Raw genomic sequence first — 26,726 nt, forward strand, 5'->3', positions numbered from 1 at the left:
GTTCTGTCAGGTCCTTCGAGTCCTGAAGGCGGTTCTGAAGGCATCTTTTTACCCAGTTTACACAAACGCTTGCTCTCATCTCAGTCCTTCCCAACTACCGCCTCAAAATGCAATTCCGTGGGGACGGAAGGGAGGGGGGGGGATCATTTGTATAGCAGCTCTCCAAGCAGAACCCTAAATGTCAAACTCGCACCCTCTCACATGAATGCATGCGCAACGTATGAACATATCTATGTGGACACAGTATTCACATGCCCCCGGGCAAACGCCCACCAAACGCACGCCCTAGAGACACGCATGCATCCCCAACACACGAAGATGTGCGTCAGCACAGACACATTAACATGAGGTACATGCATGTTTTCTGTCTTTGTCTGTGCACACGCCCAGTCTCTGCCACAGGGCTTCCTTCCTCATTCAAGGCATCCCTCCTGATCCCTCATCCTCAAGGCAAGACAACTTCCGTGTCCCAATCCTTGACTAGGGACTGAGAGCTAGGAAATAGTCTGCGCCCCTGAGGAGAGCATCCTGGCCTGCAGGACTGGCCCTAGTTTCCTCTTCTGTAAAATGGGTACGTGGAGGCTTGGCCCTCAAGGCTTCCGGCTCCGTGGCAGTTTTATAATTCTTTCCTGCAGACCGAGTGAAGGAGGGACGGGAGGGCTGCGGTGAATCAAAAGTTGGGGAAAGGGGTCCTTTCCTGGTCTAGGGCTCAGACACTGCCAGAACCTCTCCTGAATAGTAGGGTCGAAGAGGGGGCTAGGCACCCCGGGTGAGTCACCGGTGCATTTTGTTTCCTCCTCACTCCCTACCCCCACCGCCACCCCGCACCCAGACTCCTGGCTCCTCCCCTACGGGGGCGGGCCCGAATAGGATAAAGCTCCACCCCCTCCGACCCGCCCCCGGCCCCCGGTGCGAATTTTGCGCTGGGGAGCGGCGGGCGATGCTGGAGGCTCGCGGAGCTGGGGAGCGGCTGGACTCGGCGCCGCATCTCCCCCGCCCCGAGCGGACTCTGTCCTGCCGCCAACTGCGGCGTCCCTGGAACCTCCCGAGCCCCTGGAGCCTCGAGCCAGCAGCTTCCTCCTCGTGACGGGACAGGCGCTGCAGGTGGGTCTCTGAGATCAGCGGCGGGGTTAGGACGCCCGCGGCTTGGCCCTGGGGGAGCCATAGAGACCCCTGGACTGGGTGGGTGGCGGGTGAACTCGTTAGGTTGGAGGTTTGGGGAGCAGCCGCCTGAGTGGTGTGTGTGTGTGTGTGGTGGGGCGAGGGTGGGGGGAAGTGTGCGGGTTCTGCGGCTTTCCGAGGCCCTAAGTGGGAAGTCAGGGGAGGGGGCAGCGAAGGCTGGCTGTAACAGCCTAACGGAGCAGCCTGTCAGGCTGAACACGCGGGCTCCCCCCGGAGTGGGGGGAGGGGTGCTCCGGGTCCGGAAAGGGTCTGGGAGCAAAAGTTCTCTGGAGCAGCTCCCCCGAACTATAGGTACTCCTTCGTCTCCCCTATCCCATGGCCCCTACTTACACCCTTGTCTCCGGACGTACAAGACCCAAAGCCCTGGGCTCAGCTGGGAGCCAAATCTGCGGTAGGCTGACCCAAATCAAAATGTAATTAAATCAGCATTTGTGGAGTGGCTCCTACTGGGTGCAGGGCTCTCCGGGGTCCCGGGAGGGTTTGTTTTGGCCCTTTCCCTTCCCCTTGCTCGGCTCCCTAAGTTCCATCCCCCCCACCCCTTCCTGTATCCCCGGAGGGATCCCCCAATCCTCTCTTTATGCTCCGACCAGGCACTAATTTCCATGACAACCGGGAGTTCTTTATTGGTGACAAAACGCCCAGGGGGCTGGAAGAGTAGATTTGGGTGGGGGCTGGGAGAGAAGGAGTTAACCCGTTTTGGACTCCGGGCTAAAGATCCTCATCCCCACTCCTTGGGCCAGACCTCAGAGGCAGGGTAGCTCCTGTCACGGCCAAAGGGCTTGGTCGGGGCTGGGGTGCTCACGTGTAGGCCAGGTGCCCAGGAGCGCGGGGTCCATGTGTTCTGGTCGGTGATGGGGGAGAGGGGCGTGGGTGCAGACACATGTGCACGAGTGAGATGGGGGAGGGGCTAGCAGGCACATGTTTCTGACTGGGGGAGGGGGTTTAGGGCTCATTAATCTGTGCACTGTGCATATATGTGTATGCAGGAGCTCCATCTATGAGGCAATTTTCTTAGAATGGAAGCTGCGGGTGGGGGGGAGGAGCAGAGATAACTGACCTATCTGGCAGGAGAAGAGTCCTCAGGTTCTTGAGGTGCTCAGCTTGTTATTTGGAAAGCGTACATTGTGTGTATGTATGGGTGGGGAAGGGGAAATGGGAGAGGGGAGGCTGGTATTCTGCCTTTGGCAGGATGCCCAGCTGTGAACTTCCAATTAAGCCCCTCCCTAGTGTCTCCCACTTTCTGTCCTGGGGAACCTCGTTTCTAGAAACATTCCCCCTCCCATCCCTAGAACCCCAGACAATCCATCTTCCTGTGTTACCTTTGTCCCCACTGCTGCGCCGCCCAAGAATTTGTGTCCCACTGCCTTCTGAACAAACTCCCCCTCTAATGGTTTGGGACCCCTCCCTCCCAAAAGAAAGCTTCCTCTTTCTGTATCCCTCGGATCCCCTTCCAGCCTGGTAACAGTGGGCAGGACCCTGACACTGGACCAGGGGTATGTTTTCATATTCATTCTCTTCCGAGAAGTGGGAGTGAGGAGCAGAGGCTGGAGGAAAGACAGAGGCCTGAGCTTCTCTGTGTGTCCCAACTCCTCTGTAAGCCCCATTCTCAACTGAAATCTGGGGAGGCCGATATGATGGGGTGGGGCCTTCCAGTGACAGCATGAGACACCTTCCTACTCCCCAATTCTACAGGGATTGGATGATTCCCCCGGACAATAATTACAGGTAGAAAAGGGTAATTGGGCGAGCATCGAGGACATGGCTCTAGCTCCCCTAGCAGTCAGGGATGAGGGGCATTGTTTCCTGAAATACAATCTCATACTGGAAATTAGATCTTGGGGCTCTGCTCTCTCTCCCTACGAAATTAATTTCACTCACCATTCTGGGTGTTCAACAGTGGGGTGCTGTCTGGGGAATGGGCAGGAGGGGCTGAGAGACGGAGAATAGATAGCTGGGGGCTGTGTGTGTAAAGGGCTGGGCTTTGATGGCTGCTTCAGTGAGATCACTGTTTTAGAAGTGGCCGTCTTGCCTCTTGGTGACACTACCCTCCTGCACTGTCCTTAGGTCTGTCTTCCATCTGTCTCCTCCCCGGAACCCCAATTTTCTTCCTCCCCCACCTCTCACTGCTGGGAGCCTAAGGTAGAGGACTGGGGAGAAACTGAGGCACAAGGGAAGAAATGAGATTATGCAGCTGACACTACTGTACTTTGAGCTATAGAAAGATTCAACGGTTTTCCTTCTTTAGTTGTACCTCCTAGCAGACCTCTGGAGGGGAGGGCCTGCTAGTCAGAGATGGAGACTAAAGCAGTCCTAGTGACCTTAAGCTTTGTTTTCCCCAGCTCCTAGCTCTTCAGCCACACCTCCTGCTCCATAGTTCTTGCTTTGGGGATAGGGAGAAGGGGAAGCTTGGAGGATTCTAGAAAAAGTGTTCAGGGCAGATTGGGTATGGAGCATAGAAGATGGGGGGTCTAGTCTGGGGCTGGCTCAGATCTAGACTCTCAAAGCTTCTCTCTTTCTTCCCCAAATTCTTCCGACATGTTGAAGCTAACGAGAAATTCTAGCTATTTTTCCTCCTGAATGGCTGTGATAGCAGGCAGGAGAGAGAGCGGGACTAGAGTGGGTGCTGAGGGTGGTGCTGCAGTATTTCCTAGGTGAATTGTGACTGACCTGCCCGCCCCTGTTTTTCCAACTCATGGCCCTGATGCAGTGTTAAGACCCAGGTGCTCCTTTTCCATCCTCTGGGAGACGTTGTGGTACGGAGGGCTTGGAACAATTTAAAGCAACTGGCTGTTCTTGCTGCTCCCTGATGTGTCTGGCCTGGTTGGGAGGTTTGGTTGGGACCTTTCTCCTAGCTCCAGGGAATGAAAATCCAGTACTTTCCCTCCCATACCTTCATCTCTACTCCTCTTTCAGATTTGGGAGCATGACGAGGGGGAACATTCAGTACTAGAGAGAAATAGGAAGGCACCAGTAACAGCTTCCTGTCCTTTTCTATCTTCAAGGGCTGGAACTGCCACACACTTTAGGGGTTCCCTAAAGTACTCTAACATTATAACTCTGATGACCTTCCTACCAAAAAAAGTAGATTCACTGCTTTTCCCTCTCTCTCTTCTCCCTCCTCCTCTCTTCACTCTGCATTTCTCATGCTTCCTCTCTCCAGTTCTTTTGGCCACCCTTTCTCTTCTCCCTCTATTGCTTTTTCTCATTCTGTATCACTAGTACTGCTGGGGATCTTCTTTTCCCTACCCCCCCCAACAAAGTTCTTTGATTTTATTCACTTTGTCTTTCACTTGCTTTCATACACCTGTTCTCAGTCTCTTCATGTTTTTCTACCTCTCTCCTTTGTTTCTCTTTTACTTTCAATGTCTGCCTTTCTCCATTCTCCCACCTCTCAGCCTAAGAATAACAGAAACTAAGAGTTAGAAAAGAATATTATCTAACCTCTGGTTCTACCTCTCTCCTCCCCCCTTCCCCCTTTTCTTCTTTCCTCCTTTCTCACCTCTTAGCCCCCTCCAAGGATGGTTGGGCTGTGGTGTGAGAAAGAAACCTCACCCAGCAGTAATAGAGTTAGATACCCTACCTAATGACAAGAGGGTGCTGGCTGTCAGGCCCATTAATTCCCTTTCTCCCCACCCCCTCCCCTTCTTTAAAACTTCCATTGCCATAGAAACACCTGCTCATGTTTCCTGATAGATGTTCATCCCCTTTCTCTTCACTGCCTTCCAGAAGATTTCCCCCGCCACGATGGATTGAAAAGTATATGTGGTGGAAAGTGACAGGGTGGGGTGGGGGGGAGCTCCCTAACTTCCTTGGGGGGGAGGAAACTGCTTATAGGTGGCTGATGGAGCAAGGGTCAAATCTTAGTACCATGAAGGATAAAATCTCCTTTATTTTCCTTTAGATTCAGCTTTTTTCCATCCTTATAGGGGAGGCAGCTTTATAGCTACTGGAGGGAGAGGATATGAAATCTGATCCCCATCACCACTAAACAAAACCCCAAAAACTCAGTCCTGAGCATCTGAGAAAATTGAAAGGTTGGGAGGATGGAGTCACAATTATGGGAAGAGTTGGATCAACCAAAGCAAATGAGAATGAGACCATAAAACTCAGAACTGAAAGAAACCTTAGAGATCATCAAATACAACCACTTAATTTTACAGAAGAGGAAATGAAGGCCCAGAGAGGTTGAGTGGTTTTTCCAAAGTCACACAGGCAGTAAATTGCAGAGCAGGTATTGGATCCTGGGTCTTTTGACACTATTACATCATGATTTCTTGAGGGCAGGAGTCTTGTTTTACCCATTTCCCCTTCCCCTGGAAGGAAGCTGCAGGAGCCTGAACCTTGGATGCTAAACCCTAATTACTATAATCAGTTGGAGAAAAAGCTGAACAGATCCCACTGACTTGCACTGCCCGGGACTGTGGTGCTCAGGGGGAGACAAGGAGGTGTCAAATCAGGCCAGTTTTCCCCTCCTGGAGGTAAGGGAGGCCCCATGTTGGCTGAAGAAAGGAGGAGGAGGAGGAGAAAGGAAGAGTTCCTGTTATATGAAGGCTCTAGAACAATATGGGCTGGGTCACTTCCCTGAGGAGACAGGCTAGGGGTTCCTGGGTCCCTAGAGGTTTTTCAGGGTAGATGGGGGAGGCCACAGGCAGAGATGATATTCACAGCTGCCACTAAATCAGGAGGTGTCGGTAACAGCAGCCACAGTGAGAAGAGAGCAGGGGGCCCTCCCTTCTTCCTTCTTTCCCTCTCTGCCTCCCTCCCTGTGACCCAGTGGGAGGGGGAGGCAGTTGGCTGTGTCTAGATACTGCCAGCTCATACAGGCACTGACCCCCAGGCAGCCCCAAAATAAGCGAGAATAAGGCAGGGGTTCTTGGGGAGGGAGGAGTAGGTAGAAAGAAAAGGACTTTTTGCCCGTCCGTGACCAAAGAGATTTTAGGATTTAGGAAGGAAAGCAATTTTAGATTTCATCCAATTTGACCCCTACACCTTCTTAGATGGAAGAAACTCAGACCCAGAGAGACTTGCCCTCAATAACAATAAGAACAGCTGCGACCGGTATCGGGGCAGAAAAAGACTGACCCACAGAGACAAGCCCTCCCAGAGTCAGCCAGGCCACAGCTGGGGATCTAGAGGCTCAAGTCCCCTCCCTGGCTAGAGATTCCTTAGAGCTCAGTAGCAGGTGAGTCACTCTCCTCAACTCCAGGACCACTCTGATTCAGAGAAGCGTGCTGGACAATGAGTTACTCCCACATCCCCTGAGTCTTAGCATCCTTCTTAAATAATTCAGAACTCGAGAGCGATTGGTCAGGCTTGTGCACTTGACCTTAACAACATTTAAGGCTGGGTTAGAGGTGGCTCATTCCTCCCTATGACAGCTACACCCAGAGAGAGACCATATTAAGGGAAAGCCAGTGGGGATTTGGCAGGGAGTACATCTTAGGGAAGGAAGAATAGATTCAGATTATTCCAAGTTAAGGTAAAGAAGTTCCCTGAAGGGGTAGGGGGGAGAATCTTTTGAGAGGGTCTAGGATTTAGAGTTCTTGTAGCTCTCTCATTTTACAGATGAAGACACTGAGCCCCAGAAAGATTACGTGATTTGAATACAGTCAGAACTTCAAATTAAGATAAATTGAAATGAGTTAGGGCTTGGAGATCATCTGTCAAGAGATGGTGAGGATTGGGGGAGGAGACAGTCTTAGGTTAAATCCTCTCTTCTCCTCCCCTCCAGCTTCTCATTTATTCTATTTTTCAGTTTCCTTTTTTTTTTTAAACAAAACAAACCCTCAGGGCAGTAGCACACCATTAAAATACACCATTAAAATATGGAAAACAACCTTCAGCAACAGGCAGGATGTATCCCAGGGAAACAGGAGCAAGGATCAGTGACAGACTGGTTCCTCCTTGTCCTTTCATCTCCTCTTCCTCTCTCTGGCTTTTACAGAGGAGAAACTGAGGCCTGATAGGTAAAAGGGCACTTGTATGCCCGGGTTGAATACGAATTTATTTGCTGTACAGACATTCCTTTTGTTGATGTCTTACTGCTTTACAGTGGGAGATGTAGCGAGAGATCTGGTCTCAGGAGAGTTCTCAGTGAGATAACTGAGCGTGGCGTGTCAAAGTACATCTGTGTACCTGTGTGGAATATATGTGATTAGATTATATACATGTCTTCCTCATGTTGATATTCAGCTCACGCAGTAGTAAGAGAGAGAAATCTTAGGGTTCAGGGAGGTTCAGGGGCTTTTAATACAGGGACCTCTAACTCACCCTTTAGTCTAGGGAGGGGGCTAGAAGCAGCCCCTAACTTCTTCAAATGGGAGGCAGGAGGCTCAGATGCTTCTTCAGTAGGCTGAGGGTGAGTGCACCCCCGCCCCGACTGTGATGAGAGCAAGTTCACCAGATTCAGTGATGGATGTGGATTTCTCCGGCCCGCAGGAGTTTAACCTCTCAAGTTCCAGGAAAGAGGGAATTGGAAGGGGCAGGGAGGTAGAGGGGGGACCAGGGACCAGGTTCCAGAGGTGAGAACAGGCCGGGAGGCAGTTGAGGGAGGGAGGGAGGGAAGTTCAGTGAGTGCTCAGTATCTCAACAAGGCATCAATGCAGTTGGGGAGCAGATGGTGAGAGTGGGCGAAGAGTGGGGAGGGGGAGGGGGCATGAAGAGGGCCTTATTGTTACCCTGGGAAGAACCAAAGCGCTCCCTGTTGTCTGGCTCGCTGTTTTGTTCCAGTGTCTGAGACTGGCCAGGCTGCAGTAGGAGGGCTTGGTTAGAATGAAGGAAACAGGTTTACCGTAGGGAGGGCCCTTTCTGTTAAACGTGGATTCTTTCCTGGGGAGCAAAAGAGCTTCAAGGAAGCAAAGACCTCCGGCTGAGGGTGAGCCGGGCCCTGTCCCCCCAGTGCAGGGATTAGCAGGTGACCTTCTGTCCCTTTGTCCCGAGGGGGCAGGGCTGGCAGAGCTTCCTTAGGACTGCTGCAGGGGAATGCCTCTATCTCCTTGTAGCAGATGGAGATATATTACCTGGGGCCATCGAGATGGGCTTTCTAGAAAGATTCTGTATACAGAACCTTCTCTTACCGGAGGTGATCCATTTACATCAGTAGGTGTCATAGGCAGAATCTGAATATCTTTATAATCATGAAGGATCAGGTTTCTTGTGGCTCTCTCACTCTTCAGAGACAGTTTCAGCCTACCAGATAAGGTGCTGGGGTCAGGAAGCTCTGCCTTCAGATTCTGCCTCTGACACTTACTATGTCAAATCACTTAACCTTTCTGAGCCCGAGACACCTTCCTAAGACTTATCTCCTTTGCTTTCTGTTGGTTAAAAAAAGTTTCCACATTGAAGAAATAGGCAAGCTAACAAAATCATAGACACTTGACTTACCATCTGGAATATCATAGAACAAGAATATTTAGAGCTATATGGCACCTTAGAGATTGTCTGATCCAACCTCCCCACCTCACTCTGTAGATGAGAAAACTTGAGGCCACAAGAGAAGGAATCCAGGGTTATACAATGGGAAGTAAAATTAGAATTTGAACCCCAAGTCAGAATTCTTTCCATTGCACCACTCTCCCAGCAGGCTCCTTCCCCGCCTGCCATTCTCCCATCCCCATGGGTTCGTTTGAGTGCTTGTATACTGGGGAAACAGAACTGAGTCAAGTCAAACTCTTTCCCTTCCAGGAGCTTCCAACCTAACAGGAGTAAGATAAACACAAACCACTACAAGACAGAATGTAATCGCTGCCATTAAAGAAATAGAGAGGGCTGTGGAGAACTTAGAGCAGGAGTTCTTATCCTCTTCTTTGCCATGGATTTTCTTTGGTAGGCTGGCAAAACCTACAGAACCCTTCTTAAAAGAATGTAGGGGTTTGCTTTTTTTAAAGACAAGGTCTCCCTATTGGTCTCAAATACTCACTAGCTGTCACTTAACCATTTGCCTCAGTTTCCTCATTTGTAAAATACACTAAGAGAAGGAAATGACAAAGTACCCCAGCATCTTTGTCAAGAAAACTCCAAAATGGGGTCCCAAAGAATCAGACATGGCTGAAATGATTGAACAATAAGCCTCTGTTGTTTCAAGACAAGGGGTGAAGCAGCCTCTCACAGGCGCAGTTCCATTGTTGATGGATACAAAAGCTTAGATCTGCTCTGTTTCCAATCTACTAGGATGGTAGTTCCCTATCACTGGGGGGCTCACCATTTTGGTACCAAATTTAGAGCAGACATCCCATTCAGCTTTAGTACTACAGCTCGGATCTCCTCAGCCCAAGTGATCCACCAGCCCCAACATCAGCAATTACACATGAGCTTATCACCCCCAGCCAGAATAATGATTTTTTAATGCATAGAATAAAATACACAGGATTACAAAGGAAACCCATTATATAAAAAGTAATTATATTTTTAACAATGGATCCCTGGAGAGGATGGAGAACTCTGTTCTGGTTGTGTGGTAAAAAAAAAAAAAATAGAGGCACTATTTAAGTTGGAAGAAAATCCAGATTTTATTAGATAGAGGTTAGAGGAAGACTTTTCTAGTAAGAAGGAATATCAGGAGCCTGATGGGCCTGGCAGAGGTGTCCTTCTGTGGGGAGGGAATATGGGAGCAGGAGAAAAAAAGGAAAATAATAGGATCCATTGAAGTCTATGGCTATCATTGCATCTATCCTCCATCCCATTGCCTTCATAGTTGAAAATAGAGCTTCTAAGACCTCATGACACCAGTGCCAGTGGGACCCTGGAATCCCGATAGGATGGGACAGAGGACCTGCATTCAGGAAAGCTCCCCCGTACTGCCTTGAATGCTGCAAAATGCGATTATGGTCAATTCTCAGCTGTGCTAGTAGAGAGAAACCAATCAATATACATTTATTAAGAACCTACTATTTGCACTATGCTAAGTGCTAAGGCTGCAAAGACAGAAATGAAATAGCCCTTACAGAATTTACCTTCAGTGGATGGAGATATATGTGTGTGCATATGAAATAACACAAGGTAATTATAGAGTGAGACCCTAATGGCTGGGGAGATTAGGAAAGGAAAAGCTATTCTCAAAATGGTGTATTAGCTGAATAGTAAAGAAAACAGAAGCAGAAATGAGGAGGGAGAGCATTTCAGGCATGAAGGAGAGCTCGTGCTCTGGAAAAGCAGGAGATGGGATGCTGTGTATGAGGAACTTCAAGAAAGTTGGTTTCACTGGATCAAAGATTGTGAGAGAAAATGATGTATAAAATATCTGGAAAAGTGGATAGGGATCAGATTATAAAGTAAGGGAAAAAAAACTCAGACAAGAAGGTTCCTAAAAGAATGGCTATTCTCCAGATCTTTTATTTGTCTGATGGTGGCTTAGCACAAAGTAGGTGTTCAGTCAATAATAGCTGAATGGAATGGGATGATGAGATGGGTTTAACCTTGTTTTATTGCAGTGCTTTTGCTAAAGTCTTCCTCTGCTGCCTTATGGTGTGGAGAAAAGCCTTCGGCTCTGGAAGGCTCTGCTGGCCTTCCAGATGGATAGAACTAACAAGCAGAAAAGGCTGCCAGGAAGGCTTGGGTGATGGCATTATACATCTGTTGTTCGAGGACTTGCCTAGCTATGCTTATCACCAGAGGGCTGTCCAACAAGTGATGAATTGTTTTGGCCACTGTAGCCCAGCAAAGACTGCCTTCTAACAAGTGCCCTTAGGCATTGATCTGCCTGTGGAAGGACTGTCCAGAGAGAGAGAAGGCACAGTGAATTTACACTTCCCCAATCTCCTGCCAAGGAACATGTTGTTATTATTTAGTCATTTCAGTTGTGTTCAACTCTTTGTGACCTCATTTGGGGTTTTCTTGGCAAAAATCCTAGAGCGGTTTGCCATTTCCTTCTACAATTCATTTTATAGATGAGGAAACTTAAGGGTTAAGTATTTTGTCCAGGATCATATAAATAGTAAGTGTGTATGGCCAGATTTGAACTCAGAGAGATGAGTCTCCTGATAATCTATCTACTTTGGTGCTCCAAGGAGCATGTAGGACTGGAAATAGGAACTCTGGACATGTCATCCCCTGGGAAAACCAAGGTTCGGCTTGAAATCTCCCCTCTTGCTTCCATTTCCTTTTGTTCTTGACTATTTCTCTTTTTTAATTAAAAAATTATTGATATCTTTTTAAAAATCACTTTCCCTTTCAAACACATTCTTCTGACCTCCCTTTTCAATTGATGCATTAAGAAGGAATTAAAGAGAAAGAGAAATGAGAGCTATTCAACAAAATTAGCTAATGCATCAAGTGAATCTGATCTTGGAGTCCTCCAGCTCTACAAAGAAGAGAGATTAGGGTTTTTTCTAGAACTCTGGACCCAAAAGTACCCTCAATCTCTTCATGGCCTATTTCAAGAAAAGTCTGTGGCAGTTCCAAAAAATTGTGTGTCCCTGCAGATAAGCCACTAAGGGATGGATGATCCCTAGTTGCCACCATATGGAAGAAGGCAAGCAGCTGAGATAGGGGTTTTTAAGGAGAGCAGGGAGGACTCCCATTTGTGCAGCTTATTCAAGCTTCTCAAGTGCTTTTCGCAAAACAACCCTGAGAGGTATATAGCAGGGAGCTTGAATGGATTATATGAAGGAGGAAACAGAGACTTTAAGGGACTTGATCACAGTCATCCAATTACTAAGTTCCAGAAATGTTGTTTAAAGCCACAGCCAGGGGCTCCAGACCTTAGCTACCCCACACTGTGCCCTCTCATGAGACTATGAATCTTGTGTCATCATCTGGGCTTAAATGACTAACAAAGGGCTAGACACCCTATTTCTGCAGCGATAACAACTACAAATATCACATTTGATCAACCATAATTGGTAAAAATAGATTGTATGCTATCGAAAACCCTTAGATGTATGTAAATTGCCATTTCGGGGGGAGGGCAGATTTTGGATTTCACTGGTGTCAGGAACTTCCAGAATGGAAACCCTCCCTCTACTGATGTAAATTAGCAACTCTCCTATCCCTGTGGTCTTAGAAAGTTTTGGGGGAGCACTGAAAGCTTCTGTGACTTTCCCAGCATTACATGATCAGGATGTGCTAGAGGTCGGACCTTAAACCCGGTTTTTCTGACTCTGAGGCAGACTCTTCACTATGATTGGATAAGACTTGATGACCTTAGAACCCAGCTGGCGGAGAATAACCAAGAGATTATATCCAGATTATGTCCTATGAGAATTCATGGAAGGAAATGGAGGAAACGCTGTTTGCCTTGTGGAAGAGAAAATTTAAGGGATATGAAAGCTGTCTTCGAGCATCTGAAGGGCCATCATTTGGAAGAGGGATTTAGTTTTATTCTGCTTGGTCTCAGAAAACAGAACAAAGAGGAATGGGGATATGATGACAGATTTTGACTAAGTGTAAAAATAAACTCCTAATTTCAATTCCATGCCAATGCTCATGTTAATAGTAATAATAGCATTTATAGATCACTGTAGGCTTGCACAATGTCTTCTATATGTTCTTTCTCTTGAGCCTCACAACAGCCCTGGGAGATAGAAGCTATTATTATCTTTATTGTATAGATGAGGAGACTGACATATGGAGAAATTATGTGACTTATTCAGGGAGACACAGTAAGGCAACTGAAGAAGGATTTGAACTTGAGTTTAATCCAATGCTCTACCCATGGCTCTGTCCCTTCCATCCAAATCCTATTCCTGCTTTAAGGCTCAGCTCAAATGCCAGCCCCCTCCTCCCATCAAATCTCCCTTGAGCTCTCTTTACCGCTTTTGAATTATCATAGCATTTGTTTACATCATTTATATTTTAGAGCTCATTGTAAAATGTATGTTTCTTAAGGGAAGGTACATTCTGATTTATCTGTCTAATTATCTATCTATCTAGTTATCTAGTTTGTGGGTATTTATTTATTTATAGTGCATATGTGTGTCCCCAAACTATCTAACACAGTGCCTTGCTCATAGTAGACATTCCGAGGATGATAAATAAAAATAATTAGAAATGATGTCCCAAGGTAGATTATTGGGGGTGGGAAGAAGTATGGGGAGAAGAGGAGGAAATAGAGTGTATCTCATCAAACCTGCCCATGAGCCAGAGATTATTATTTGTCCTTTTCAAAGAAAGGACCATGATATAGGGGAGGTGATACTGTGACATTCTGGGTCCAATGGCCAGATAGAGATCAGGACCAGAAACACCTCTTCAATTCCCCAGTATCCTCCCCAGATATCTCTTTTAACTTTGAGATTTTGGACTCTGAATTTTCACCACAGATCTCTATCCATAGGGATTTCTCTGGCCAGGTAGGTGCCTTGAGATCTGAACTATCTGAGTTTTACAATGATTTTCTGGTTTTGAATGTTGTTCCTTACTGAGAATTCATAATTGCACGCTATCTGAAATTATGCTTTCTTTCTTGAGCCCTTGAGAAACCCAGTATATTGTTGGCATCCTAAGGGTGCTTAGAGTTTGCTGTTTTTTATTTGCTGAATACTTTCCTATCTATTGGCTGAAGCCCTCAGACACATGCTAAAGCTTCCAAAGACCTTTAAAACCCCCTTTTTTATTCATTGTCTTTATTTCATCTTCTCAATAGCCCCATGCAAGATAGACATTATTATTATTTCCATTTTTTAAATGTGGAAACAGCCTCATACGGATACAGTGATTTGTACAATTAAGTTCAACAAGTATTTATTAAGTATGCAAGGTTTTGTACTAGACACTGGGAATAAAAAAATAGAAAAAGAAGCAGGCCTTGCCCTCTGAAAGCTTATACTATAAAAAAAAAGGATGAAAACGTGAACATAAATAAGTAAATTTACAAAGTAAAATGTGACAGCACCAGAGGAAAAATCTTGAGAATATCAGTGAGGAAGATGGTTAATAAATAACCAAAGCCTAGGTGAATGCTTTTGCTTATATCTCCCTATAGTATGCTCTGTGCCATTGGAGATTAAGAATCAATCAGTCATTCAATGTGAGGAATGATAAGGAATAAGCATTTATTAAGTACCTACTGTGTTTCAGGTACTAATTACTTTTAAAAATATCATTTCACTGTAATGTTATTTTTCTCCATTTTACAGTAGACGTTAGTGAAGCAGACAGAGGTTCAGGATCACACAGCTAATAAGTGTCTGAGACTGGATTTGAATTCAGGTCTATATTGATTCCAGCCCTGTCACTTTTACCCACTGTAACATTCAGCTACCTCTGATTAATGAAACAATCCCTACTTTCAAGGAACTTACATTTTTTTGTTACAACTTTGAGGATTTATTGAACGTTTAATACTTTTTAGATCAGAATTTTTTTTCAGCCCAAAATGGTCCTTTTTAAAATATTTGTAGGCTCTAAAATAAGCTCTTCAGATAGCTAATTTTTGTAACTAGGGTGTGTTTGTATGTGTTTAAATATAGGTATATACATATAGATGCATATAAATTTATATATGTGTATATACACATGTACAAAAAATGACCCAGCTTTTTAATTATATGAGGCTCCAATAAACATTTTTTGTTTTATTGTCCTTAATATTATTGTTTTTTTTCTCAGTAGCATTTTATTTTTCCAGATACCTGTGAAGATAGTTTTCAGCATTCATTTTTGTAAAATTCTGTGTTTCAGAATTTTTCTCCCTCCTCTTTTATCTCCCCTCTCCCAAAAACAACAAGCAATCTGATACAGGTTATACATGTGCAGTCATTTTAAACATATTTCCATATTTGTCATATCATACAAGAAAAAAATCAGACCAAAAGGGAAAAAACCATGAGAAAGAAAAAGTAAACAAACAAATGAACACAAGAAGTAAAAATAGTATTCTTTAATCCTCCATAGTCCTCTCTCTAGACATGAATAGTATTTTCCAGCCAAAGTCTATTGGAATTGTCTTAAATCACTGCATCACTAAGAAAAACCAAGTCTATCACAGTTGATCATCACATGATCTTATTGTTACGGTATATAGAGTTCTCCTGGTTCTGTTCACTCTTACTGAGCATCAGTTCATGTAAGTCATTCCAGGCTTTTCTAAAATCATTCAGCTGATTGTTTCTTATAGAACAATAATATTCCCTTACATTCACATACCATAACTTGTTCAGCCAATCCCCGAATTGATGGACATCCACTCAATTTCCAATTCCTTGTCACTACAAAAAGAGCTGTTACAAACATTTTTGCACATGTTTTTTACAATCTCTTTGGGATACAGACCCAGTAATGACAATGCTGCAACATTTCTATAGCCCTTTGAACATAAGAAACTTACATTTCAATGGAGGTGATAAGTACAACATAAATATAAAGAGAATAATGACAAATAAGTAGAAGTTAAATATAAGGCCATATGGGAAGAAATGAATGGGAAGATCAAAAAAGGCCTCATGAAGAAGGGGATGTGTAAGCTACATTTTAAAGGTAGAGAAGGATTGTATCAGATGCAAATGAGGAAGGAGTACATTTCAGACATGAAGGATGGTCAATGCAAAAGCTGAAAGACATGGGCCCTCTGACTATCAAAAGGGGGAGAGTCTCTAAAATGTCATTCTCTACTTCCCAGCTTCTTAAGAATGTGAAGGTTGTGAAATTATGATTTGTTATCAGTAAATGTTTGATTTGTATATTTATATACCTGGCGTCATGTAAAAATTTCTTGGGCAAAAAAGGATCACAAATGGAAAAAGTAAGTCTACTGGTCTACTGTCTGATGGCCCAAAGGAGCTAAGATATTTTTTTCTTACTTCCCTTCAGATCCAACTGGAAATGGGGGTATGTAGAGGCTCAGGACCTTGCTTTGTCCTTTCTTTTGGGAAAAGATAATAAAAATGGATGAAAAGATAATAAAAATGGATCCCTTTAGTAATGGATAACTGTCTGCCTCAGAAGTTCTTACCATAAATTGAGATATCCCCACAAAAGGCAAGTCAGACATAAAAGTGGGGAAGAACAGACAATGGGGAAGGAGAATAGACAATGACAGCTATGTCTTTGGCTCCCCACCTACTTCTGATGACCCCTCACTATTTCAGAGGTGATAACTGTCCTAGTTGTACTGAGGAAACTGCCCAGAGAGTCATAAAACCTGTGCTCCACTGGACACAGATCCTTCCCATCATCAACTCTTTTACAGTTGTGCTGGAGGAAGCAACAGGAGCTTGTGCTCCAGGATAGAGTTTCTGGGCTTGTCCCTTAAGGGACATTCCCCATTTCTTTCCACCCAAACTAAAATTGAGGCAACATCTCCTAAAGTCTTTACTGTAAAAATATACTTCTAGAATTGCACATGTTTAACCTATAACAAATTGCTTACTATCTTGGGGAGGAAAAAGAAGGAGAAAAAATTGGGAACATGATATTTCACAAAGGTGAATGCTAAAAACTATCTTTGTATGTATTTGGAAAAATAAAATACTATTAAAATTTTAAAAAAATATATAATTCTAGCTTTCTTGTCTATTTACATGTGTAAATTCATTTGTTCGTTCATTGAACATACTCTTCATTAAATATTGACTATGTGCATATTCTTGAGGTAGGTCCTCCATAGAGATACATCTTATAGCATCTAGTGTAATGGGCAAGAAAAACATGTAAACAAATAAATTAATACAACATAGCCTATGATAAGCAAAGTATTATCAAATCATATGAACTCAGTCATTTATTGTAAATATGTTGTATGTCAGAGGCAATCAAGTGATGTGGATAGTAAGCTGGCCTTGGGGTCAGAAAGACCTGAGTTCCAGTTCTAACTATTACACATATATAACATGAGACTCTGAGCAAGTCACTTAACCTCTCAGTAGCCCTGGCAATTTTAAGACTCTTAAGTTTCAGAAAAAAATTCCTCTCTGCATTGGAAAATGAAAGTCTTCACTGCAGGTTCTCTCTGTCAATGAAATTGTAGGTCAGATAAAAAATGTATTATGTATTTATATCCTATGCAACAATTCAAATATTTATCAAAGGCATGTTGTGTACAGAAGCTGAAGAGAAATACAGACTTTAGAGAGGACTGATTATGGAGGTAGCCTTGAGTGTAAGCTGAGGATGGGCCTGACGTACCTTATGGCACCTTGCACAGAGCTATGCACAAAAGCTGTTTTAAAAGGTGACCTTGTCTTATTCAATAGATTTGTTCCTGAAAAAGTTGCATATAAATAAAATTTATGTAAATCAAATCCTATTTTAAACACTCCTTTAAAAAAGCCTGGGAGTGTCATAGTAGAAGCAGCTCTGACATCAGAGGACTGAGTTTGAATGTTGGCTCTATACCCCCCAGCAGCCTCTCTGGGGATCTTTTTCCTCACTTGTAAATGAGGGCATTGGACTAGATGATCTAAGGTTCCTTCGAGCCCTAAAGTCTGTGATCTAAATCCAGACAGAAACAAATCCTGCAAATTCAAGGCCCTGTGCAGCAAATCCTTTCTAGTAGAAAAGAACCAAACCCCAATTTCCTTTGTAAATGTAGATGAAAAATCTTGCTGAATTCAGGGACAGGTTTCTGGTTGGCACTGGGGGCTCAGCTGCCGTGGGCCTGGGCGGGCAGTGTGGTTGGGGGCAGGGAGGGATGAGCCCAGGCTAAGCTGTAGGCAGGGTGCTGGGAAGGAGGCAATATACTCGAACCAGTCTCTGAGTCAAAAATACATTTAAGTCAGACTTCTGGTTTGGGAGATACCAAACTCCTATTTCTGGGCTCTGCCTAGCCTCAACCTGGCAGAGAGAATACATTTTTCTCAGAATTAGCATGTTGTTCAGAGAAAAAGCATGCTGCAGTCAAAAATGGCCTTGGATTCAGGAGCTCTGGATTCAAATCCTGGGTATGAGCTCTGTAATATTAGATTTTTCCTTGACTTTTCAGAGAATTAGGGCCCTTATTTATAAAATGGAGATGATGATATTTATGTGACTTACTTTATATAGCTGTTTTTTGAGGAGAGAGCTTTGCAGAGCTTAAAATGCCAAGGAAATGTAGCTTATAGTTATTATTACTATTGCTGTGGAGCAAATCTTAAAATGCCATGGAAATGGAGCTTATAGTTAATATTATTATTGCTATGGAGCAAATTGGCCCAAAGATGTGGTGGGAAAGAAGCAAGTGGAGTCTTGGGGTTGGGAGGCAACTCAGTTTTCCCTAGACAACTATCCGCTGGCATCAGAGAGATCTGCGGGGTTACCCGTGCAAGAGCCTAAGGGAAGGTGCACTATGGGAAGTGAGGCCCTAAGATTAACTATGTTTTTGTCCTTCCTGCAGACCGGGCCCGGCAATGCCGTTTGGCTGTGTGACTCTGGGAGAAAAGAAGGACTATAATCAGCCATCTGAGGTGACAGACAGATATGACTTGGGGCAGGTCATCAAAACGTGAGTACTGGGCCCTGGAGGAAGGGGTGAGATACCTCACATAGGGCACCAATAGGGAAAGGGGGGAAAGGAGAGAAGAAGAGGGAAATCATCTTGTAGGGTGGAGATACAAAGAAAGAGAGACACATAGAGAGTGAAATTGGATTTGAAATCAAAGGAACTGAGTTCTAATTCTTGCCCATTTGTGTGAATCTGGACCAATCACTCCATCTCTCCAAGATCCTTTTCCCTCACATGAATAATGAGACAGGTTGGCTAGATCTCCAAGATACTTCCAATTCTAAAAGCATTTGATCATATGATCCTGGGGGAAGGAAGCAAAGAGGGAATGTACTCAAGCTAAACAGGGTGCTGGGCTGCAGGGAGGAGTTCTGCGAGATTTTTCGAGCCAAGGATAAGGCAACGGGGAAGCTGCATACCTGTAAGAAGTTCCTAAAGCGAGATGGGCGGAAAGTGCGCAAAGCAGCCAAAAATGAGATCATCATCCTGAAAATGTAAGTGCGAGAAGATGGCTTCTGACCCCAGCCCTGGGACTGAAGCCCAACAGGTGTGGGTAGGGATGGGTGAAAAAAAGAGGAAAAGAAGTTGTGAGGGAGAAAGAGTAAAAATGAAGTAATGGAAAAGGAAAGGATTGGAGAGAAGAGGGGAGAAGGGTGGATCAGGAATGAGAGCTTTTCCCTCACTCCAGAGAGTCTTCAAGTCACTCTTCGGCCCCTTGATTTGCTGTAGATGGCTAGTCACCATCCCTAGCACCTGGGTTGGACCCCAGTCTCTACTCCCTTGCTTGCCTTCCGTTCTCCCTTTGGTTCTTCTTTTCCCTTCAGAACGAAGAGCCCCAGCTAGCATCCCAATCCCCAAATTCATTGCAGCAAAGCAGTTCAGGGTCTTTCCAAGTATCCCCTGCCTCCTTCCTGTTGTAGAAGAGTCTTAGGTCTCTGCATGGATTGTGGCCTTGGAGGCCCTTTCCAATTCTGAGGGTCTGTGATTCCCCACTCCCACCTCTGGCTTTAGGGTGAAGCATCCCAACATCCTGCAGCTGGTGGACGTGTTTGTGACCCGCAAAGAATACTTCATTTTCTTGGAGCTGTGAGTAGAGGAGGAGGTGGATTCTGGGGTCCCCAATCATCTACCTACCTTTGGCTTACCTTGAAATCTCCCTCTGCTCCCTCTTTCTACTGCTAATGTCCTTCCCTCACCTCCTGCCCAAAGGCTGGGTTTCACTGCTATGAGAGCTCCCTGGCAGACAAAGTAACAAGATGTCCCTAGGCTGGCAGTGGCCTAGAGAAAACCTGGTCCTTCTGAATTCTTTACCACTTATTCTCTGCCAACTCCCTAAGAGGAGTTCCAAGAGCCTGCCTTTCCCCTGGAGAATGGTTGGCAGGCTCCCTTTTCTGGCATCTGCGCCCCTTTCTCAGGCTCTCTCTAGGCTCCAGCACATGTGGGAACTTCTCCAGGTTAGCCAGCCTCCTGCCTCCAAGCTCATTAAGATCCACAGAGTCTTGGGTCAAACTGGGAGCAGCCTAGCTGGTGAAGACATTCTGGCTATGGCATTAAAATAACTCTTCTAGTGTCCTCCCAGGTATTTAGGCCATCCCAGTCTCCTGGCCTAGCATGTCCAAGCTAGGAGATGTCTCAGGAAACACATGTGGGGAAAAGGCTCAAGTTTCCTTGTTCCACAGGGCCACAGGGAGGGAAGTGTTTGACTGGATTTTGGACCAGGGATACTACTCGGAGCGAGACACAAGCAACGTGGTGCGGCAAGTTCTGGAGGCCGTGGCCTACCTGCACTCCCTGAAGATTGTGCATCGAAACCTCAAGGTGTAGCCTTGGCCTGGGGTGGAGAAAGGACTAGAGGGGATGAGTGGCTTGGGGCTTTGTACTGGGGAGGGAAAGCTCTCACTCGTCCAGGTTTCAAACATTTTTATGAAATATCCAGATAAATTTGTAATCTCTAGCTGACTCTCCCTTACACTTACCCCTGCTATCAGGCATTGGGTACTTGGGGGACATAAATTACATCATTTAGCTTACATTAAAGTAATCAGTAAAGCGAATTACTAGGAGCGATAAGTAAAAAATGATATGCAGAAAAATTAGTGAAATGTGTTTGGAAATTATCCATTAGTACCTCATAATGGAGGTTCTTCTTCATTTACATAGATAATTGGGAGGTGATTCTAATAGGAATCTAATAGGAAAAAGGGTTGGGGGCTGGATGGTAAGGATTTGAAGGCCCTAGAACAAAGGTTCCAGATTTGAAAGCTCCCTAGATTTGGAATCTGCGCACCTCAATTTGAATCTCTATCCTTTTTTGTGATCTTCTTGGAACCTCAGTTTCCAACTTTGTAAAATGATGGTGGGAGGAGAGAACTAGATAATCTGTAGGGTGCCTTCTAAGTCAATTCTGTTAACTTCATGGTAGGGAAGGAAAGGGACTGTAACTGGGGTGGGATACAGGTGTCTCTGGCAGAGCATGGTGTTTCCGTGGTGCAGGAAGGGCTGGGTCTTTGAGCACCAGGCTATTTCCCAAGAGGATCTCACAGGATCTTCTCCCACTTATGTGACCTGGTGGTAGTTGGAGAATCTGGTATACTACAACCGGCTGAAGAATTCCAAGATTGTCATCAGCGACTTCCACTTGGCCAAGCTAGAGAATGGACTCATCAAGGAACCCTGCGGGACCCCAGAATACCTGGGCAAGGAATGGGAATTTTGGGATGGGGGCTGGGAAAATAGAGAAGAGGGAATAGGAAGAGAAGGAGGAAATAGGTCCAAGAGCTGCTTAACTGCCCCTAAAAAATGGGTCTCTATCACCACCCTCTTTACCCTCAGAAAGACCCCCTGCCCCATGTATATCTAGATATGCTTTGGGACATTTCTCCCAAGATCCAGGTGGATAGAGAGAGGATCAGCAGAATCCCGTGGGTAGGGGAAACCCAGATGGGGTAAGTTAGGGCATGACACTGATGGACTCCATGGTTGCAGCTCCTGAGGTAGTCGGCCGACAGAGGTATGGACGGCCTGTGGATTGCTGGGCAATTGGAGTCATCATGTACATTCTGTGAGTAGGAAGAGCGAGAGAAAAGGGGGGTGAAGGGAAGAGGGAAGGAAAGAGATGTGGCCTTCTGGTAGGCTATACTTAGGGATTCCTCTCCTCACTCTGGACTGTAGGCTGTCAGGAAACCCCCCCTTTTATGAGGAGGTGGAAGAAGATGAATATGAAAACCATGACAAAAACTTGTTTCGCAAGATCCTTGCTGGAGACTACGAGTTTGACTCACCATACTGGGATGACATCTCACAAGCAGGTGAGAAGACCATGTAGACCCAAGCCCCGGGGCCTCCTTCTTTCTGGTCCATTTTGTGTCCCACCTTCTCCCACAATGCTTTATCCCCTAGCTTTTATCTTTTGGAACCTCCCAGGTTGCCTCTCACTGTAAGGACTCAGACCCATTCTATCCTGGACAATCTCCAGGATCCCTCTCTTCCTCTCTAATGGATTATTATACCCAGTTCTTCCTTTTCTTCTCCCATCTCTCAACTGGAATACAAACCTTCCTCTCCACATTGGGTCTCTACAGCCAAAGATTTGGTGACCCGATTGATGGAAGTGGAGCAGGACCAGAGAATCACTGCTGAAGAGGCTATCTCCCATGAATGGTGAGTGGGTCTCCTGACCTTCTTGGTTATGTCCAAGTCAGAGAATGGGCTATGGGGTTCATGTCCCATAGGACTGTGGGAAAAGTACTGTGTGAGTGAGTCTTGGATGAAGGGTACTCCCCAGAGAAACGATGAACAGAGTGGTACATCCTGGAGGTTGTACCTCATCAGCACCAGAACATTAGGCATTAAGACCTAGTGTTGGCCCAGAATGGAGTAAGGCACTGGAGAGGGTGAAGGTCAGCATTGGGGGGACTATAGGCTAGCTCTGGGGAGAAGATATTTAATATGGTACAACCTGAATAGGGCAGTGTAGCTACTTCTAAACCCTACATATTGGGAGCAAGTTCTAATGAAGAGATTGGTGGGTCTGGGACTGGTCCCTTATTAGAGGTAAGGAGCTTCCTGGATTTCCTCTTAACTTCAGGCCATTTTGGTTGATTTTATACTCTACTGATATATACTCTATACTTCCCTAACTCCTGAATGCCAATTCAAGACCAGGAGTGTCCTCATTCTTCCTTATCTCTGAGATGACTTGTTCCCTGAGTTTAGAGATCTGTTTTACCCAACCCCTAATTACTTGTCCCTCTATATCCTCTTACTACTACTACTATGTCTGGGTTCCCTTCCCTTGCATCTGATCTTTTTACTATTCCTTCTTTCCATACTCTCTAGAGCTTAAAAGCATATATGTATATTTTTCTTTTTTTTGCTGAGGCAATTGGGGTTAAGTGATTTGCTCAAGGCCACACAGCTAGGAAGTATGAAGTGTCTGAGGCCAGATTTGAACTCAGGTCCTCCTGAGTACACATACATGTATATCCACATTCAGAAATCTAAGAAGGTAGGGTAATTAGACAATATTTAGGAAATCTCCCCAGTTCAGTTCCCTCAATTCCTAATGTAAGTGCTCCCATGGCTAGCTTGGCCATTGGGATTCCTCTTTGTGCTGGGATGAGAGTAACAGCATCATCCCCCCCACCCCAGAGAATTGCATCCTATCTCTAGGGCCCCTCCACCTGTATCTGGGCTTAGCCACCTGTATTTGATGGAACATTCTTATTTTATAATATCCTCTGTTTCACTTGGGAAGCTCCCTAAAGACAAGTTAGTTCTGTGCTGCTATTATATAATATAATATGACATGACATGACGTGATATAACATGCTATAATCCCTTAAGTAATTATCTGTCTGACTGTAGCTCCAACCCATCAGAACATTTTGCTTTCAAGGATGTTTCCTCATCTCTAAAAATGAGGAGTTAAGACATCTTCCACATATAAAATCTTATGTTTCTAAATCCTCAGTAGGGATTTATCCCAACCAGGAGCTGTCAGCTCGGGAAACGGGGTGGGCTTAGGCCCAGTTTAGGGTTCTGTATGGAGAAGAGGCTTGGCACTAAAGGAATCTGGGGATTCATTCCTTTACCCTCTTCTAGGATTTCAGGAAATGCTGCTTCAGATAAAAACATTAAGGATGGAGTTTGCGCCCAGATTGAGAAGAACTTTGCCAGGGCCAAGTGGAAGGTATTGGCGGGGGGAACCCTTTCCGTCTCTCCCCATCTCAGTGTTTCTGACCCTTTTCCCCATGAGTTTTTCTCTTCCTCAAGGGCGGAGCCTCTGAACCACCCACCTGCCTTTGTCTAGTCCAGAAGTGGGTTCAAAGGGCCCAGCAGAGGCCCTGGAGTCAGTAGTGCTTAGAAAATTATTTCAGGTATCCCCTTCAGGTGTGTTTGCCATATTTCCTCTCCACTTGAGCTCTTTTCCTCCTTCCAGAAAGCTGTCCGTGTCACCACGCTCATGAAACGGCTGCGGGCCCCAGAGCAGTCCAATGCAGCCGCTGCCCAGGCTGCTCCAGCCACGGACACTGCCAACCCGGTGGCAGGTGGGGGGGCCACAGCCGCGGCCCCAAGCGGCGCCGCTTCCGCTCCGGCCGCAGAGAGCGCCACTGCACCTGCTGCCAAAAGCGGTGACGCGTCGGCCACCGACGGCAGCGTCACCCCGGCCACCGACAGGAGCGCCACTCCGGCCACCGACGGCAGCGCCACCCCCGCCACCGACGGCAGCGTCACCCCCGCCACCGATGGCAGCGTTACCCCGGCCACCGACAGGAGCGCCACACCGGCCACGGATGGAAGCGCCACGCCGGCGAGTGGAGGCAGAGCCACCCCTGCTACGGAAGAGCACACGACACCAGCCCCCAAAAGCAGCAACGCATCTGCTTCCAAGGCAGCTGTGCCCCCCGAGCTGGCCCCGGCCCAACCGGACAGCACAGCTTCGGGGGTCCAGTCGGTACAGGCTCCATCCACGTGTAAAGGAGAAGAGGCTGCCAGCTCCGCCCCGGAGGCCAGGAGCGAGGAGACCGGCTGAGCCGGACAGGGGAAAGGGTGGGGGGAGGGCAAAAGGGAGGGTGGGCATGGGGGAGGGTCTCACTGTACATAGAGTCACTGGCATGACAACCCCTGTTTCTTGGAAGGGCCACAGGCTAGCCAAGCCATGCGGCAGTCTGTGGCTAGGGGGTATGGCCTGACCCCCTCCCCTGTGGGGTGGATCCCTAGGGGCTACAAGAGAGCTGTCTCTTCCTCTGTATGTGCGAGTGGGTGGGGGAGGCCCTGGCTGGCCCCGGCCCCTGCATGGACTTTTTGTGGCTTTTTTTTGTCTTTTACTGGCTTCCCCTATTTCTGTTCCTTGCTGGACACTGCCCTAGGGACACTGCCCCTCTTCCCTCATGATTCCCCTAAACCCCACAGGTCCTGTCCACTCCAGGTGTGGAAGTCCTGTCCACTTCCTCTGAGAGTTGGTCATGTGGTGAGGTTGTGGGGTGAGGGATCAAGGTGACCCCCTCGGCCTCTCTGGTGCATGTCTGACTCCCTCTCTGCACACGGACAGAAAGGTTAGGGGCAGAAGATGACGGAAGGATTGAGCACAGAGCTCAAGAATGACCCTCTCTACTATACTCCATGACCTCAGAAAGGAAAAAAAGAGTGGGTGTGATTTAAAAAATATGTTTTACACAGTTTTTATAGCAAAGTGTATACAGATGCAAAGAGAAGCTGTCCAGAATGCAGTCCAGCCCAGCTTCTTGGAAGTCTTTGCTGGGGACCTCATCCTTGCTTCTTAGTCTCATCCTCCCAGCTTTGAAGCAGTCCTAAAAAATGCCCAGTGGGCTAAGGGAGAGAGAGACAGCTCTTGGGTAGAGGAGCAATAGGGATGGCTTGAGCTGAGATCTGAGTCCTTATGGGAATGAGCAGAAAGGTTGAAGGGAAAGAAGGAGGGATCAGATGTTATGGTCTCTGTATTATGGTCAGCCATGCGTGGGAGCAGGGGCCGAGGGTCAGTTGGTTTCAAAGTCCTACTTGTTCCAGCCCAGCCCTCTTCTTTCCTCTCAGGCTGTCAACCCATTACCCAAACCCAGAAGTACCCTCAATATATCAATTTCCTATTGTTTGTATATTTTGGGGATCTGCCTCTTCATGAATTGATTTCTCTATCACCCATTTCACCAATAACATGGAGGTAGAAAAACTCAGTGTTCTTCAGTCCCGTCCCGTCCCCCACTAGGGCCTGGAGGGAGGTCTAGAACACAACACCTTGCTAACCTTGCAGGGGTCCTGAAGGAATCCCAAGTTTCTTTTTCTGATAGGTGAGAATGTGGGCTGGGTTCCATCGGTCCCTCATACGAGGGAGCTAAGGAGCAAGGGAAGGAACATGGCAGGAACCCCTTGTAAGAACCTGCTGCTAAGGGCGGGGGCAGCCATGCCATCCCCCTGCCCCTATGTCCCTACCCCAGGCTCAAGGCTTCTTGCCCCCTGCCTGAGGGTTTCTGCAATGGTTGTGCCCCAGCTCCCCCTGCATGCCCGTGGGTTTGATGTGGCGCTCAGAGGCCAGCAGGGCTAGACTGTGCGTCTTGCTGTAATTGGCAAATAAATGTCACCTTGCCAAAGCCTCCTGCCCACTTGCCTCACTCTGTCCCACTGCGCCGCCCCCACCTGGGGTGACCCCGGGCTCCAGGTCAGCCTTGTGAAGAGAGGAAACTAAACACTGGGGTGCCCTGGCAGACAATGGGGTAAGCTCATCTCACCGTACTTACTAGTTCTGGAAGGAAGGCACCGACAATGGCCTGGGTTCCCTGGTAACTTCATCGCCCTGAAATTATGGGAATTTGGTGGGTCTGTGTTTTGGCCGCCATCCAGCACCGAAATTACTATTTGAACAATCCTCCTTTCTCCTTCCCAAAGGTTTCTGGGCATTAGAGAGCCAACTTAGTGTAAGGAATGATGGTATGGAGAGCTGGGCTTCTTATGCCATTTGACAGATGGTAAGATGAGATCAAAGGTTGAGATGGCTTAGGGGGACTCAGATTGTTGATATCACAGCAGCTTCTTCTGGTTCCTCTCTGGGTTCCCCATCTCAACTCCATAAAGTCACTTTGCCAAAAGCATTTATTAAGCGTTTACTATAGACCAGGCACCATTCTAAGTATAGGCGATATTATTTTATTTTTATTTTTTAATTCTTGTTCTC

The 26,726-nt window shown here is 46.3% G+C and overlaps 1 protein-coding gene across 2 annotated transcripts; it reads left to right on the forward strand.

Moving 5' to 3' along the window:
- The first annotated feature begins 643 nt into the window (after window positions 1–643).
- CAMKV (CaM kinase like vesicle associated) lies at window positions 644–26,147 on the forward strand. 2 transcript variants are annotated; one of them, XM_051986332.1, is made up of 12 exons: window positions 644–1,104; window positions 14,256–14,328; window positions 18,431–18,538; window positions 18,901–19,032; window positions 19,550–19,624; window positions 20,218–20,356; window positions 21,114–21,234; window positions 21,524–21,599; window positions 21,710–21,846; window positions 22,120–22,198; window positions 23,642–23,729; window positions 23,979–26,147. In XM_051986332.1, exons 3-12 carry the CDS (start codon window positions 18,444–18,446, stop codon window positions 24,570–24,572), a joined length of 1,536 nt encoding a protein of 511 aa, XP_051842292.1. In that variant the 5' UTR covers window positions 644–1,104; window positions 14,256–14,328; window positions 18,431–18,443; the 3' UTR covers window positions 24,573–26,147. The 2 variants fall into 2 exon arrangements, with proteins under 2 accessions (XP_051842292.1, XP_051842282.1); XM_051986322.1 differs by lacking the exon at window positions 14,256–14,328 and having other exon boundaries at window positions 646–1,104.
- The last annotated feature ends 579 nt before the right edge of the window (window positions 26,148–26,726 follow it).

The sequence above is a fragment of the Antechinus flavipes genome, chromosome 1 (assembly GCF_016432865.1).
Source record: "Antechinus flavipes isolate AdamAnt ecotype Samford, QLD, Australia chromosome 1, AdamAnt_v2, whole genome shotgun sequence".
NCBI lineage: Eukaryota > Metazoa > Chordata > Mammalia > Dasyuromorphia > Dasyuridae > Antechinus > Antechinus flavipes.